General features: G+C 42.3%; 2 protein-coding genes across 2 annotated transcripts in view; one reads left to right on the top strand and one right to left on the bottom strand.

Moving 5' to 3' along the window:
• Positions 1-5,317, top strand: part of LOC104759778 (probable F-box protein At1g44080) — a 6,787-nt gene extending 1,470 nt beyond the window's left edge. The window contains 2 exon segments of the mRNA XM_010482665.1: positions 5,110-5,271; positions 5,274-5,317. Coding sequence (XP_010480967.1) covers positions 5,110-5,271; positions 5,274-5,317 — 206 coding nt within the window.
• LOC104759777 lies at positions 11,264-12,697 on the bottom strand. Its single transcript, XM_010482664.1, has one exon. The coding sequence runs from the start codon at positions 12,695-12,697 to the stop codon at positions 11,264-11,266; it is 1,434 nt and encodes a 477-aa protein (XP_010480966.1).

The raw sequence follows: 18,628 nt of genomic DNA, 5'->3' as shown, positions 1-18,628 counted from the left end.
CCCCCCCCCATTCAACACGAAGCTTGTCCTCAAGCGCTAAGTCAGGATATTGTTTGTTTAAATCCTTAGCCAACTCCCACAAATCATCATGACTTCCACGAATCATCATGACTTGGCAAACCTAGCCAATGGAACAACACTTCTAATTGTCCTTCATCATTATAGCGTGAATCCAACACAGTGGCGGACCCACGTTATGGATGGTGGTGGCAAGTGCCACCAGTAACTTTGAAATATAAAACAAATTTTACACTAAACAAAGTTATTTAAGTGGCAAAGTGGTTTACGTTCGCATTAAAAACCCTTGAGGTAAGGGGTTCGATCCCCTTGTACAACGAACTGCCCCCACTAATATTTTATGCTGGTTCCGACCCTGATCCAACACGTCCTCTGGCACCACAATCAACTCATCCGATGCATTAAACATTTCTGGAAGAGGAATCACTTGATGACTCTCACCAAGCACCTGTTTAAGCTGTGATACATGAAACACTGGGTGCACCTTCGAACCATCTGGTAGTTGTAGCCTATAAGCCACTTTCCCTACTCGCTCCATAATCTCATAAGGACCATAAAATTTTGCAGATAACTTCTGACAGATACGCTTGGACACCGAGTTTTGTCGATAAGGTCGTAATTTCAAAAAATACCCATGTATCAACCTCAAACTCCAAGTCCCTCCTATGTTTGTCTGCATTGTTCTTCATTAATTGTTGAGCATGAATCAAATATTCCTTTATCTGGCCAAGCATTAAGTCTCGTTCTTTTAACATCACTTCCAGTTCTGACACCTTAGTGGACTGCTCTTCGAACCTAATGATAGCCGGAGGATCTCTGCCATAAACCACTTTGAACGGGGTAGTTTTAAAAGCAGTGTGGAATGAAGAGTTGTACAATAATTCAGCCTAAGATAAGTACTGGTGCCATTTCCGAGGGTGCGTAGAGGCTAGGCAACGCAAGTAAGTTTCTAAGCATCGGTTTAATACCTCTGTTTGGCCATCAGTTTGTGGGTGAAAAGTCGTACTATATTTCAATTTGGTACTTGAGAGACGAAAACACTCTTTCCAAAAGGAACTCAAGAATGTGCTTCCTCTATCCGACACTATCGATGCAGGATAACCATGTAAACGTACCACTTCTGCAATGAACTTACTCGCCACCTCAGGGGCAGTAAAAGGATGTTTGAGTCCAATGAATTGCCCATTTTTGCTGAATCTATCCACAATGACCAGAATCATGTTCTTGTCCTGTGAAGTAGGTAAGCCTTCGACGAAATCCATGGATATATCCTCCCAGACTTGATTTGGTACAGGAAGAGGTTGTAAGAGACCTGCTGGAGATAAAGTCGAATATTTGTTACGTTGGCACACCTCACACTCAGCTACAAACTTTTGTATATCTTTAAGTAACGCTTCCCAATGGAATGATTGTTGAACTCACTTCATTTTCAATACACCCAAGTGACCACCCATTAAACTGCTATGGTACTCTTCCAGAATTAGCTTGATGAATTTAGAAGACTTTGGTAAAACCAGTCTGTCTCTGAACCGCAGTCTACCCTCTCGAACCTCATAATTTGGTTTCACCTGAGTACCAACTTGACAACTTTGAATCAGTTCCTGTAACTTCTCATCTTTATCAATCTCCTCAAACAGATCCTGTAGTTGCAAAGCTGTAGGCACGGTTAGGGCCATCAATAGCTGGGGTGATAACGATCCAACCGGTTGAACCATTCTTGATAATCCATCTGCTGCTTTATTATCAATTCCTGGCTTGTAAAGTATTTCAAAGTCATAATGTAGTAATTTTGTTAACCATTTCTGATAATCCATTGTGACTTCTTTTTGCTCCAGTAGAAATTTTAAGCTTTTCTGATCAGTATAGACCACAAACTTTCTCCCCATTAGATAGTGCTTCCATTTCTGAACTGATAGTACAATCGCCATAACCTTTCATAAACTGGTTTTAACTGTTCTTTTGGTGTTAAACCATGACTGAAGTAAGCTATAGGCTTTTTGTCTTGCATTAGCACAGCTCCTAGACCATACCCTGAGGCATCAGCTTCCACAATAAAAGTTTTCTCAAAATCCGGTAGGGTTAAAACAGGTGCACTAGTCATAGCTTTCTTGAGGTTATCAAAGGCAACTTGAGCTTCTGAGGTCCATTTGAATTTATCTTTCCTAAGAAGCTCTGTTAGAGGTCGTGCCAGTACTCCATAACCTTTAATAAACCGCCTGTAATACCCAGTTAAACCCAGAAAACCTCTCAACTCCTTCACAGACTTTGGGGTCACCCACTGCTTCATAGCTTGATTTTTTACCGGATCAGTCGATACGCCTGAACTAGTGATAATGTGACCCAAATATTCTATCTGATTTTGAGCAAATAAGCACTTCTTCTGATTTGCAAATAGCTGATTACTCTCCAGCACTTTCATCACTATTTTCAAATGTTCTATAAGCTGATCCGTGTTCATTGAGTAAACCAAGATATCATAAAAGAATACTAATATGAATTTCCTTAAGAATGGTCGAAAAAGTTCATTCATCAATGCTTGGAACATTGCAGGGGCATACGTCAATCCAAATGGCATTACTAAGAATTTCTAATGTTCATCATGAGTGCGGAATGTTGTTTTAGCTACATCTTATTCTCTCATTCTTATCTGGTGATAGCCTGCTCAAAGATCCAGCTTGGAGAATACTCGTGAACCACTCAGTTCGTCGAGAAGCTGGTCGATAATAGGGATAGGGAACTTATCCGGTATTGTGACCCTATTTAACACCCTATAGTCCACACAAAATCGCCAAGAATTGTCTTTCTTTTTCACCAAAAGAACTGGACTAGAAAAAGTATTGTGGCTTGCTCTTATTATCCTTGAATCTAGCATGTCTTTCACCATTCCTTCCATAACTTCTTTCTGAGCGTGTGGATATCTATACGGACGCACACTGATAGCATTATGTCCAGGTAATAGAGTTATCGAGTGTTCTTGACCCCTAATAGGAGGTAATCCATCTGGAACATCAAAAACCTTCTTGAACTTCGTCAAAACTGCTTGAATCCCTTGATCCAAATGCTCCATTTCTTTCTGCACCAACTGTTGGTTAGATAACCTCACTTCGACTCCTTTATGGTTAAGTGTGTAGCCATTTGATAGTGATTTAATAGACATCTTCGAAACAAGAAGATCAGGTTCTCCTCTTAATGTGACCATTGTATCATTGTATAGGAATGACATCTCATGTCGCTGCCAGTTTACTCTGCAATCTCCAAGAGTGCTCAGCCATGCTATTCCCAAGATAATATCAACCTGCCCCAATTCCAGGATGATGAAGTCATTAGTAAATGATATATCCTTGACTGAGAATCTGACGTTATCACAAACTCCGAGACCATTCACTGTTATTCTTGTACCAAGCGTAACGTTCATATAGGAGTCCTCTCTACTCTTCAGCCTCAGCTTCTGAACTGCTGTTGGGGAAATGTAATTATGGGTGGCACCGCTGTCTAACATAATAACCACACTCATCTTTCCCACTGTTCCTCGTACCTTTGTTATATTATGGGATGATAACCCTCTGAAGGAATTGAAAGATAAAGCCATGCACTCTCTTACTGGTTCCATCGCTTCTGCTTCTTCTGTGTTATCGTCTAAAATCTCCACTTCATAGCCATTAAACACCGTTAACACTCTTAATTCTTTGTTAGGGCACTTATGGTCTTTATAATAAGGTCCATCACATTTGAAACAGATCCCCTTCCTCCTTTTTTCATCTAACTCTGCACCCGTGTGATGTCTTCTTGGTCTTTGATCTCCCCTGACTATTTGTCTGGCAGTGTTCTGATTCGAGTCTGTTGTAATCGTCTTTGTTTTCCAGTTGTTAGTGGTAAATTGTGTATTGTTCGTGTGGTTAACACTTTGTACGACTTGATTCTCTTTATCCACTAATAACAGGTCTTTCTGAACAACTCGTCGGATGATGCTAGATTCCATTGCTCTTGCCTCTGCTACCATTTCTGGCAAGTTTCTTGGCTTTTGCATATGTACTAGTTTCTGCATCTCTAGAGTCAGACTATTAAGAAATATACCTTCTAACTTTTGATCATCCATCCCAGAAACTTGTGAGGACAAATCTTCAAAACATTGAACGTAATCAGCTATGGAACATGTCTGTCTGATGCAAAAAAGACTTTGGCTCGGTCCTCTTAACTTCAAATTCCTAAAGCGCAGCAACAAACTCTTCTTAAACTGATCCCAACTGATAAAATCCTTCATGTTAACCTCCCAATTGTACCAACTAAGAGCTTCACCTTGTAGACTCACAGCTACCAAAGCTAATTTCTCAGCATCATTGTATCTCCCAGTCCGAAAGAATCGCCCAACTGTAGCTATCCAACCATAAGTTCCCACGCCCTCAAACACAGCTATTTCGACATTTTTGAGCAAATTTTCTCTTATCGCATGCCTAATATCACTACGGCATGGTTCCGAGTTTGAAATTGTTACCTGAGTAAAAGGATCTTGTGTCATCGAGGAAGAAGTGTGACTCGGGCCACCAATTTCTCGAATCGTTGCTTTGCCGGCTAGGTTTGATAACACCAGATCCAGCTTCTGCTTAAGCTCCAAGAATTGTTGATCCTGAGTATCGATTCTTGCATCCAATCGCGATTCCACTCTATGAACCATCACATTCATCTCCACCAGTCTCTTATAACACTCCACAGCTGACGCTTCCACTTGCTCAGCGGTTGCGGCTTCCTTAATCGGTGATAAGGTTTGCTCCATCACCATCTTCGCTCTTCGATTTGCAATTCGTCGGAAAAAAATCCCAAATTAGAACCCTGACTTCGGAAAGAGAACTGTATTCTTTATTATCGATATCAGAATTGTAACTGAATGTAACCGTAAGAGTCTCTAGACGCACCTAGAGCAATACTCTCACTCACAGATGTCACATGCGACTCTGTTTACACACACAAACAACATGAATGTAAAACAATAACAAACTCAGAGTATTTATACATTCTATTTTCCACGTGCTTCTTCCGTCACCGCGTCCTTAGCACGTGATCTTCTTCGGGTGTAGACGATATATGGCTTATCAGACAAGGCACTAATTGTAGCTACGGACAGCTGTTTTACTGTCTTAGCCTCCGAGTACTATGGATGTTTGGAGAATGCTATCTACTTTAGTGACGGGGATTATGATAGTGTGTTTAAACTTGATGATGGTAGCATCATTACCAAGCAGATTGGTTCTTTTTATTCACTCCGCAGAGTTGTTTCCAGATGTTGTCTACTCCTTTCCTCTGATAGTAACCTCTTTTATATGAAACTTTTTCTTTTCGTTATTATTGATTCTATATTGATTTTTTTTTTGGGTTAGAAGTGTGCATACGTATATGTATATCATCAGAGAAAAAAACTCAACTTTATTGATCCTGAGGAAAATGATTACAAGAGTTTTCCAATACTTTGAATTCAAAAATAATGCAACATAAGAACCACGTGGAGAAATTTAAGAACACCAATGATGACTATAACGAATGCAAGGTAAACAAACATATTAGGGGTCGTGCCTAATTACAATGGCGCAAATCCATATTACCATAACAACGTGGAGATGTCAATGTTTTGTGTTTCATCCAACGTGTTAGTCGTATAATTACAGAAGAGAGGCTAAGATTTAACGAAACTAACGTATGGAGATATGCAGCAGCCAGCAGATTTAATTATCCACTATTAGTTTAGGATTAACAAAAATAATAATGTTCAGATTTTCTCCGGATTATGTTCAGATTCTATTTCAGCATCTTTGCCAAATAATACTCAGACTAGATTTGGACCCGTGCTACAACACGGGTTGAAATACATTTTATTATTTTTAAAATATTATATATGTAATTGTATATAATATTATTTGGATGCAACTCATGCAAATAATTTTTATTGTAAATATTATTCATGAAATATAAATGTATTATGTAAGTCTTATATTGTTAATTTTAACCCGTGTTAGAGTATATAAAATTATTAATCCGTGCTAGAGTGTGTCCAGCAGCTTCCGTGCTAGAGTATATAAAAATTTAACTCGTGCTTGAGTTTGTAAGTCTTAAAATTATAATATAAAAACAAAATTCAATCTGTGCTCTAGCATGGTCTTAATTTTTATTGAACGTTATGGTTTATCAATAAAATCTGTGGAAAGTAAATTTCTAATATTGTGTTTAAAGATCTTTGGAAACAACTTGATATATGACTAAAATCTTCTGAAAATACAGTTTGAAAGATCCATGATTTTATTTATTACCATTAATATATCAATTATCAATTTGGAATATCTCCAATTAAGGTTGCACCCAATATTTAGGTGTAACCATTAATATATGAATTAATCTATAACCTATCTATAACCTATTTGTAATCATTTATAATTAATTAAAAATATAAAGTCTACAAAAACTATATTGTGTACTTCTTTTTATTAAAAAGGAGATCATTTGAAATAACTCCGCGATTATAATTTTAAATTAAATAATATAATTTAATCACTATAATATAAACTATATTGTGTACTTCTCTTTATTTTATATTATAATATAAATAATATAAACTATGTTATGTACTTTTCTTTTATTAAAAAGAAGATCATTTGAAATAACAATGTTGTGATCTTCATGATATATTTGCTCCACAATTTATGGATTTATTATTTATTATCTATATACTCCACGATTTATGGATTTATTATTTATTATCTATATATAAAGAGTTATCTTATGAAGAGTACAGGGGTAATGTATATCTTATATATAACCTATTAGTATGCATTTGTAACCATTTATATTTTTTATAAAGTCTACAAAACTTAAGTTGTATATTTTTAATAAATAAAAGGGGGAGATTGCACGAGGCTTAGATTTAACGAAACTAACGTATGGAGATATGCAGCAGCCAGCAGATTTAATTATCCACTATTAGTTTAGGATTAACAAAAATAATAATGTTCAGATTTTCTCCGGATTATGTTCAGATTCTATTTCAGTTGTGGAAAGAAGCCCTTCCTCTTCGACTGGTCAAGCATCTTTGCCAAATAATACCCAGATTAGTCTGTTGATCGGATTCTTGGCAACTGTTACTCTACTATCCGAGATTGACTCTTTCAAAGCCTTGATGTTCAACTGTGGAAAAAGTCTAGCTACAGTGAAATTGCATAATATTTACGAAAAACTCCTTAATATTTAGAATTTATTATGGAGATTTGTCTATGTTAAAAAGACTGATATATGTAACTGGAAATATAAAATACAAATATACAAAAATTCTTTGATCATTTATTATATATTTCATCATCCCCTATTATTAATTCAGAAGTACATTTGGTAATGTAACCATTTATTTGTAAAATTTACATAATTAAACCCTTGCCATTTAAATAAATTTTAAAATCTGAAGTTATTATTTGTAATATCCAAAAAACATACTTAAAATAATTTTAAAATAAATTAATATCCATAATTTAAATATTATAGATATTTTATAACTTGCTAAAAAATTAAAAAATTTACGAATCATGTTATGGAGCAGATTAAAATTTACACAAATATGATTATATAGTTTTTTACAGCTTGGTCTACTAAAATACATAATATTTTAGTCTGATATCAAATGAGTTAACAAGAGGTGTGACGCCAATCCTAACCGGTACTAAACACAAAAAATACAATCCATAAAATCTAAATATTAACCAAAACACAAAAATATATAATTTTCTTAATAATTATTAAAAAAAATTCCTGTGGTACACCACGATATCGAGAAGCCTGTCCATGAATACCAAACTTCCGGCACGATCTACATCTTCAAACATCTAAAATGATCAATAAACTTTTCAATTTCTCTATAACATTTTAAAACCTGTCAAGACTTGAAAAATGTATTTACAAACACTAAAGTCACTATTTGAGTCTAGATAGACTCTAAATAATTATTATAATAATGGTTAGAAATCAATAAAAATGAGATTCATAATCTATGATGCTGAGTGCAAAGTGTCACTAAAGAGCATTGATAACAATCGTATATTGATTTCCAGCCTTGCCTTTAGGAGCTCATCACTTTTGAAGCTAAACAAGATCATCATTGACATGACGATAAATGTTATGCCTTCCTAATTTAGTCCATTGAGATTTGGATTCATGTAACGCTTTGGATTTTATTTCGTTTGTTTTATAGTTAAGGAATGAAACGACTTTACCTGTTTTTTTTTTTAATAATAATAATAATAATAATAATAATAATAATAATAATAATAATAATACTACTAATAATAGTAAATATTCTAAACTAATGATCCCATACCCACTAGCTATAGATAATGCGAAAGATTAATTCTCATTGATCATATGTGTATCATATATATAGTACAAGAGATTGTGATATACTCCAATCTATACAAGAGTATCACTAATATCATTTGATATTATCACAAATATCATTTGGTATTATCTTATACTAACATGCCCCCTCAAGATGGAGGCCGAGAAGAAAGTCCAATATTGGAAATAAGCTGAAGGAAACGCGCTCGAGTAAGCGGTTTGGTCAAGGCATCAGCAAGCTGATCAGCCGAGAAAATATGAGAGACACGAAGAGCCTTTGCCTGAACCTGTTCTCTGACGAAATGATAGTCAAGAGCCAGATGTTTCATCCGAGAGTGGAAAACCGGATTGGCCACCAAGTAAGTAGCTCCAATATTATCACAAAACAGAACTGGAACAAGAGGAGAGTGCAAACCAAGCTCAGTCATTAAATAGGTGAGCCATTTAACTTCTGACGCTGCATTTGCAAGAGCCCGATACTCTGCTTCAGTAGAGGACCGAGAGACACCAGTCTGTTTCTATGAGGACCAGAAAATAGGTTGTTTGCGAAGATAGAAAATGTACGCACCAGTGGAGGTGTAATCATCATGGTTGCCTTTCCAATCTGCATCAGAGTACGCATGAAGAGAGAGCGGAGTCGAGGCTGAGAAAAAGATGCCTTTGTGAGGAGTACCAGCCAAGTAACGAAGGACACGCTTCACAGCAACCCAATGCACATCAGTTGGCTTATGCATAAACTAAGAGAGTCGGTTTACCGCAAAGGCGATATCAGGGCGAGTGAGACCCAGATACTGCAGACTCCCAACAGTAGCACGATACTCAGTCGGATCAGAGAGAACAGTCCCGGTAGCTAGCGTGAGAATCTCCAAAGAGGACATAGGAGTGGCAACCGGTTTGGCATGAAACATCTTTGTTTTACGAAGCAGATCAGTGATGTACTTTGTTTGAGTAAGGAGCAGACCAGCAAGAGTACAAGTAGCTTCCATCCCAAGAAAATAGGAGAGATCCCCAAGTTGTTTGAGAGAGAACTTGGCAGCAAACAGAGTGGTAATGCGAGTGATTTCAGCCAGAGACGAACCCGTGATTATGATATCATCCACGTAAACAAGAATATAGACATAAGCAATGCGTGTGCGAATGATGAAGAGGGATGCATCAGCAACGGAGTCATAAAGCCAAGACCGATAAGACAATCCTTCAAAGCGTTGTACCATGCCCGGGGGGCCTGTTTGAGACCATAAACCGCCTTCTTGAGCCGAAGAACATGATGAGGATAATCTCTGTCAACAAGACCCAGTGGTTGTTGCATGAACACTTCCTCTTCAAGCGGACCTTGAAGAAAAGCGTTGTTGACATCCAACTGTTTCAAAGGCCAGTTGCGTGCCACAACTGTTCCAAGAACCATATGAATCGTGGCGTGTTTTATAACTGGACTAAAGATCTCATGGAAATCAATACCTGGTCGTTGATGGAAGCCTTTAGTGACCAGGCAAGCCTTAAGACGATCAACCTCACCATTTGGCAGACGCTTGACACGGTAGATCCACTTAGAGCCCACAATGTTCTGAGCCATTGATCGATCAACCAACTCACATGTATCATTTCGAGCAAAGGCATCATACTCATCACACATCGCTCGACGCCAACACTCATCTTTAAGAGCCTGAACATGAATTTCTGGTTCAACCTCTTTGAGAAATGTAGTAATACTATATTTCGGATTTGGTTTGACAATGTTGTTTTTGGACCGTGTGAGCATCGAGTGAGTGTTAACTGGCTGTTGGGGAAGCGGAGAGGCAATTGCTGCGGGAGGTTACACAAGGGACACCGGAGAAGTTGAGGATGATGTGATCGGTTGTGATGATGTTGTTGTTGCAGATGAAGAATCCGGAGATGAAGACTGTTCGATTGGCCAATGAAACACAGGAACAAGAGAGGCTGAAGTAGTGTCGGAAGGCATAAAAGGAGGAGATAAGGAGGAATTGTGTTTGGATAGTGTTTGAAAAGGAAAAACAGACTCATGGAACTCAACATGACGAGAGACATAAACTCTAGAACTAACCACATCAAGACATAGATATGCACTCTGACTCAAAGAGTAACCTAAGAAAACACACGGTTTTGATTTGGGAGAGAATTTATTCTGACCGTAGGGACGAAGCCAAGGGTAGCAGAGGCAGCCAAAGATGCGTAGTTTGGCATAATTTGGTGTAGACTGAAACAGGAGCTGGTACGGTGATGTGTTCGACATGTTTGGAGTGGTGAGAAGGTTGATCAAGTACATGGCTGTGGCAAACGAGTACGTCCAGTATGATGTCGGGATGCCCGCATGGGAGAGAAGAGCAAGTCCGGTTTCGACAATGTGACGATGGCGACGCTCAGCAATTCCATTATGTTCAAGAGTGTGTGGAGGTGTTGTTAGGTGTGTGATGCCATTTGTACCAAGGAAGTGTTTGAGAGCAATGTACTCTCCTCCATTGTCAGAGTAGAGGGTGGTGATAGTAGTCTTGAAGCGGTTTTCAACCAGAGATTTGAAGAGAGGAAACACTTGATCGACTTGTGACTTTGTTTTCAATGGATATAGCCAGGAGTACCGGGTGAAGTGATCAACAAAAAGAACATAGTATTTGTAACCATCAACAGAAGTAACTAGTGATGTCCAGACATCAGAGAAAATAATATCAAGAGGTGCTTTTGAGACAAGAGTTGAGGAGGAGAAAGGCAATTTATGACTTTTATTACTGGAACAAGAGTTGCAAATAAGAGAAGATGACAGTGTGTTTGAAAGCGGTAAAGAAAAACTAGAAATCATATGGCGAAGAGTATGAGAATGTGGGTGTCCTAAGAGAGAGTGCCAATCCGCAAGAGAGGATTTGGAGCATTAAAAAACATAGATGGGTGGAGTGTGTTTCAAAGGCCATTCGTACACTCCCTCATTGGCTTTGCCGCTGAGTAGAATTATCCCCGTTTTCAGATCCTTCACCTGAAAATCAAAAGGACACAATTGAACCATAACATTGTTAGCTTTGCAAAGTTTGTTCACTGATATAAGATTCTTGTGTATTGATGGAACACATAGAACATTATTAAGATAGAGGGAAAGAGAGGTGGAAGGGAGAATAGTGGAACCAGTGTGTGTGATCGGGAGAGCAGCTCCATTGCCAACCGTTACACTCTCACCGCCAGTGTAAGGAGAGTGAAGAGATAAACTGGAGAGATCACTAGCAATATGGTGTGAAGCACCACTGTCCAGAAGCCACGGATACAGGTCAGGAGAGGTTGCAGTCGTATGGTGTGCCTGATTGGACCATTGTGGAGACGAAAGCGGGAGATGCGGAGCAGACGCAGGCCAGGGTAGAAGACCATGATAGGGAGATGCTTGATGAGGTGAGTACTGTTGGTGATGAGAGGTGGAGATACCCTGCTGATATTCCGGACATTGTTTGGCATCATGACCCTGCACTCCACAAATCTGACACTTCCCAAGGTAGGGACGAGGTGGACGGAATCCTCCACGAGAGGGTGAGTAGCCACCATGAGAGTTGTAGTAGCCTCCACGATTACCAGAAAATGAGCCATGTCCTTGCTGGGAACGGAACTGAGCATTATGTGTCGTGACAGGAGCAGAGTTGGGGACGACTTCTTCACTATGCAGGGTGTTTTCACGATTGATAAGCTTTTCATGGAGCTCATCAATAGAGATTGGGACATCACGACCATTGACCATCTCCAAAATTGCTCTGTAGTCATCATCAAGACCACTGATGATAACATCAAGCAGGTCTTCATGTTCCATGGCCGCACCTAGAAGCGCCAGTTGATCAGTTCTGTCAACGATGATTCGCATGTACTCATTAATAGACTTGTTGTCCTTGGTGAGATGCTTGATTTCTTGTTTGAGTTGCTTGATATGACCACGGGATGGTTTGCCATAGGTACGATGGAGAATCTCCCATACTTCACGAGACGTGGTAGCTCTGGCAACAATCGGTTGAACCGCAAGAGAGAGTGAACAAGGAAGAGAGCTATACAACATCTTGTCTTGGCGTTGCCAGGCGGCAAACTCGGGGTTAGGCACGGCAGGACCGTCAGAGGGTTTGACTGTCTCCTCAGGGATATAGGGATCATCGGCGATGAACCAGTGAAGTTCATGCGCCTCAAGGAGAGCACGAACCTGCAACCTCCAAGTAATGAAGTTCGTCGGGGTTAGCTTGGTGATGTTTGACATGTTGAGAGAGATCAGCGAGGATTTAGGACTGGAGGGATTAAAGATTGGGGCTGATTTAGCCGATCCAGAGGAAGCTTCTTTTGCCATGAGAGCAGAGAACAAAAAACAAAGATGAAGAGAAAAGGAAAACAGAGGAAGTAGAAGAAGAAAGAGAAGGCGGAGAGAAAAAAATTTAGTTTTAATATCAGATTAGCTCTGATACCATGTAGAGAATATGAAAGCTTAATTCTCATTGATCATATGTGTATCATATATATAGTACAAGAAATTTTGATATACTCAAATCTATACAAGAGTATCACAAATATCATTTGGTATTATCACAAATATCATTTGGTATTATCTTATACTAGCACTAGCAACCTAACCACAACGAAACCAATCAGCAGAAAGTACTCAATACCAATATCCAATAATCCAATAATAAATAACCAATATTAAATCATAACAATTATCTAAAAACCCAAACACCAAGAAACATAGAACCAGCAACCTAGCAATTTAATGACCCAACTCTAGCAACCTAGCAATGGCATACAACAATCAATCGAGTCTCCAGAACATCCTCCTCTTCATTGCCTTGATTCCATGATCAGACTTTGCCTTTAACTGCACCATAAACACAAATTGGGATGCATGAGTATTTGATAAACACTCAGTGAGGCAATCTTCCCATCTACTGGGCTATACACACAAGCAACTGAGATATCAATGTCCAAAAACAATCAACAAACAAAGCAAACAAACCAGGAAAACAAACATCGTCTCGCTGGAATGGAGGTATCGACCGACACCAGCCAAGTGTCGACCGACACTAGCTCTTGGTGTCGACCGACACTATCCCACAGTGTCGACCAATGCTGCTCACTGGTGTCGACCGACACTGTCATGGTGTCGATCGACACTGACTCTGCAATCACGAACCGCTCCAAGCCGAGAGTCGAATCTCGCTTCCCATAATCTCCAATCCGTCCAATACTCATTCCCAAAGCAATATGAATCCGTAGGAACCCTATAGCAACCATAACAAGCAAGAAAACACCACAAACAACACCAAACAATCAAGACAAAGGAAATCTCAGGTTTAGATCAGCCACGGTCATGCATTCACCTTTTTGCAGGAACTTTCTCACCAACCACGACGAATCCAAACTTCCTAGCAAGCTTCTAACACGTCTTAAGCATTGGATCTTCACTCCCACAGAAAGATCACCAAATAAGCCTTGAAATCTCACAAAACCTCAAGAACAATGTTTCTCTCCTTTTCTCTCTGTCATAAACGGCGTAACAATAACAAAAACACGACCTAGGTCATTCTCCCACTTAAGTATCACGGTTTGATGGTAATCCTTAAACCAAACCGACCAAAATCGACAATTAAAACAATCTAGTCGAGCCAGAAATTAATGGTGTCGATCGACACTACCCATGGTGTCGATTCCACACTACCCATGGTGTCGATCGACACCCCTCTCCAAAACGCATAGTTTTGGTTCGCATATGTTATAATTCTCCCCCACCAACATAGATTCGTCCTCGAATCACAAACAACCATCAGCCAAGGACTCACGTGCCACCATCTCCACGGTCCGCACTCCTCCGACCGATCTACGAAGGTCATCTCTAGACGATAGACTCGCGTTCCAGGCATTATTTGCTCTTGACTTTTGGACTTTCCTTTACTTATAGGCCTTAACCTTGAGTTTTTATTGGCTCCTCATCAGGCCTAAGCCTGCATGCCATAATGTTGGCTTCTAATCGGGCTTAAGCCCGCATGCCATAATATATAAGGAAGTCCAATATTGATCTCTCGGGTCGTCACCCTACAGCGTGCCCCCGGATTGTCATCCGAAGTCGATATACCAACAATACTCTCAAGCCATAAAGTCTCAGAATATAGCAGTACTAGGAGAACTAAAGTCCCCCAAGAGTCGTGAGCAAACAATTCTGAACATGTCTGAGTCATATTTCTAACCAGGTTTCCTTCACGTGGCTCGCGTAAGACAACACAATGTCCTACCAACCACATATCCCCGTACTGGAATACCTCATGACCACACAAGGATCATATACATGCTACAAGGGCCGCCACAAAGGCCAAACCAATGTCCTAAACAGGACCGCCACCAAGACCAAACAAATGTCCTAAACAGGATCGCCACCAAGGCCAAACAAATTTCCTAAACAGGACTGTCACAAAGACCACTTGTCCCGAAGGACCGTCATGAAGACCACTCGTCCCGAAGGACCATCACGAAGAACACCTATCCCGAAGGACCGTCACGAAGACCATACATCCCAAAAGACCGTCACAAAGACCACTCATCCCGAAGGATTGCCTCAACAGGCCACACGTCCTGAAGGACCATGAAAGACCCCGACCCGGACGTCCCAGCGTCCGCAGTCACGGCTTCCATTCGGCCCTTTCCCTAGCCGAATATCCTTTAACTCGTCCACTTAGCTTTGGCTCACGGCCTTGCTTTGTGGACCTTTATACGCAGCGGAATATAACTTTACCCTGACCATCCCTTGTGCTTAGCCATACAACCAACCAACCCCACTGGCTTTGCACATATTAGGGATGGGGACTTATAGTCCCTTCGGTTCACGGTGAACGGTTGCTCTATCGGCTTCCCGAACCACTCGTCTTTCCGAAGCTTGTACCGGACGTACCGTCCATTGACCTATCGGTCATACCGTATAACCTCAGTCGACTTGCCGGTCTTGGTATCAGAGCCTGGTCCGATCCAACGATCCGACCCCATAATCGAATCGCCAATCCACAGACCGAGCCGATACTTCCGACTGACTCGTCGACCACCCGACCGATCCATCCGACCTACGGCTCGTATCGTCGATCCTTAGATCGCCCGATCCGACTAGCGATCGAATCACCGGTCGACGCTTGATCGATCCGTCCGTGGACGCAGATCGTCAATGACCATTCGATCGGTCCGACACTATGATCGAACCGTCGGTCATCCTGCGGTCAGTTCGACTCTTCGGACGAAACACCGCTTATCCCACGATCGGCTCGGCCCGATTACCGACCCGTCGCTCGTCTCATCGTACCTTCGATAGAGAGGTAGCGTGCGCATCAGTTCAGACGAGAATACTCGCCGAGCCGCACCCCCTTTTCTACTTAGGCTTTGATGGACGATGGAAGGATGATGGCGTGGTGTCCTGGAAATGAAGGCAACGCCCTCTATTTATAGGGTTCTGGCCGAAGTCTTGGTCCCAAAAGGTACCTGTTCGACGAGACCCTTCGATCGTTCCTGTTCGATCGCACACGTTCGGCCGTGCCTGTCCGGCCGTGCCTGTTCGGCCATGACCGATCGTCCGTGTCGGTTCGGTCATGCCTCTTCGCTCATGCCTGTTCGGTCATGACGCCTGTTCGGTCACGCCTGTCCGGTCGTGCCTGTTCGGACACGCCTGTCCGGTCGTGCCTGTTCGGTCACGACTGTTCGCCCATACTCGTTCGTTGCCGCGTCCCATGACCGAGCTCCCAGCACCCAGCTGACTCGTTCACTGTCCACTACTGTCCAGCTGGTCGAGCTTCCTGGCAGCTGATCGAGCTAGTGGCAGCTTCCTGGCAGCTGGTCGAGCTGCCGTTAGCTGCCCGATAGCTGTCCGCAGCTGGCCGAGAGCTGTCCGTAGCTGAGCTAGCTTGTTCATCGAACACGTTCAGCTCGTACAGCTCATATTCTAGCTAGTTGAGCTAGTAGTTTAGCTACTTAGGCTCAGCTAGCGATCAATTTCCTTAAAACAAATTGCCCCCCTTTAGGAGCGCGGGACGCGGGCGTTACAAGTCTACCCCCCTTAAAATGAATTCGTCCTCGAATTCGGTGGGTTTAGTAATTCCCGACCTTTTGGTCGCTGTTTCCCGACCTTCTGGTCGATGTTTCCCGACCCTCTGGTCGATGTTTCCCGACCCTCTGGTTGATGTTTCCCGACCCTCTGGTCGATGTTTCCCGACCCGTCCTTCCCGGACGCGGTCACAATTCCCGACCTTCTGGTCGCTATGCTATGTGTTCGACGTTTTGACCAATCGCTCGATTCACGAGCTCACCTTGGCGAACACATTTCCGTTCCCAAGCATGTTGTCGATCTTATCAGAGATTTCCATTTCGTCCGAACACATAGCATACTTGCATACGTCCCCACAGGATCGCGCATGCTCTGATACCAACTTGAAAGACCCCGACCCGGACGTCCCAGCGTCCGCGGTCACGGCTTCCATTCCGCCCTATCCCTGGCCAAATATCCTTTAACTCGTCCACTTAGCTTTGGCTCACNTGGTTCGCATATGTTATAATTCTCCCCCACCAACATAGATTCGTCCTCGAATCACAAACAACCATCAGCCAAGGACTCACGTGCCACCATCTCCACGGTCCGCACTCCTCCGACCGATCTACGAAGGTCATCTCTAGACGATAGACTCGCGTTCCAGGCATTATTTGCTCTTGACTTTTGGACTTTCCTTTACTTATAGGCCTTAACCTTGAGTTTTTATTGGCTCCTCATCAGGCCTAAGCCTGCATGCCATAATGTTGGCTTCTAATCGGGCTTAAGCCCGCATGCCATAATATATAAGGAAGTCCAATATTGATCTCTCGGGTCGTCACCCTACAGCGTGCCCCCGGATTGTCATCCGAAGTCGATATACCAACAATACTCTCAAGCCATAAAGTCTCAGAATATAGCAGTACTAGGAGAACTAAAGTCCCCCAAGAGTCGTGAGCAAACAATTCTGAACATGTCTGAGTCATATTTCTAACCAGGTTTCCTTCACGTGGCTCGCGTAAGACAACACAATGTCCTACCAACCACATATCCCCGTACTGGAATACCTCATGACCACACAAGGATCATATACATGCTACAAGGGCCGCCACAAAGGCCAAACCAATGTCCTAAACAGGACCGCCACCAAGACCAAACAAATGTCCTAAACAGGATCGCCACCAAGGCCAAACAAATTTCCTAAACAGGACTGTCACAAAGACCACTTGTCCCGAAGGACCGTCATGAAGACCACTCGTCCCGAAGGACCATCACGAAGAACACCTATCCCGAAGGACCGTCACGAAGACCATACATCCCAAAAGACCGTCACAAAGACCACTCATCCCGAAGGATTGCCTCAACAGGCCACACGTCCTGAAGGACCATGAAAGACCCCGACCCGGACGTCCCAGCGTCCGCAGTCACGGCTTCCATTCGGCCCTTTCCCTAGCCGAATATCCTTTAACTCGTCCACTTAGCTTTGGCTCACGGCCTTGCTTTGTGGACCTTTATACGCAGCGGAATATAACTTTACCCTGACCATCCCTTGTGCTTAGCCATACAACCAACCAACCCCACTGGCTTTGCACATATTAGGGATGGGGACTTATAGTCCCTTCGGTTCACGGTGAACGGTTGCTCTATCGGCTTCCCGAACCACTCGTCTTTCCGAAGCTTGTACCGGACGTACCGTCCATTGACCTATCGGTCATACCGTATAACCTCAGTCGACTTGCCGGTCTTGGTATCAGAGCCTGGTCCGATCCAACGATCCGACCCCATAATCGAATCGCCAATCCACAGACCGAGCCGATACTTCCGACTGACTCGTCGACCACCCGACCGATCCATCCGACCTACGGCTCGTATCGTCGATCCTTAGATCGCCCGATCCGACTAGCGATCGAATCACCGGTCGACGCTTGATCGATCCGTCCGTGGACGCAGATCGTCAATGACCATTCGATCGGTCCGACACTATGATCGAACCGTCGGTCATCCTGCGGTCAGTTCGACTCTTCGGACGAAACACCGCTTATCCCACGATCGGCTCGGCCCGATTACCGACCCGTCGCTCGTCTCATCGTACCTTCGATAGAGAGGTAGCGTGCGCATCAGTTCAGACGAGAATACTCGCCGAGCCGCACCCCCTTTTCTACTTAGGCTTTGATGGACGATGGAAGGATGATGGCGTGGTGTCCTGGAATGAAGGCAACGCCCTCTATTTAT

Source organism: Camelina sativa, chromosome 17, assembly GCF_000633955.1.
Source record: "Camelina sativa cultivar DH55 chromosome 17, Cs, whole genome shotgun sequence".
In the NCBI taxonomy this organism is placed as follows: Eukaryota; Viridiplantae; Streptophyta; class Magnoliopsida; order Brassicales; family Brassicaceae; genus Camelina; species Camelina sativa.
Note: the sequence above shows the minus strand (reverse complement) of the source record. Positions and strands in the feature narration are given on the sequence as shown.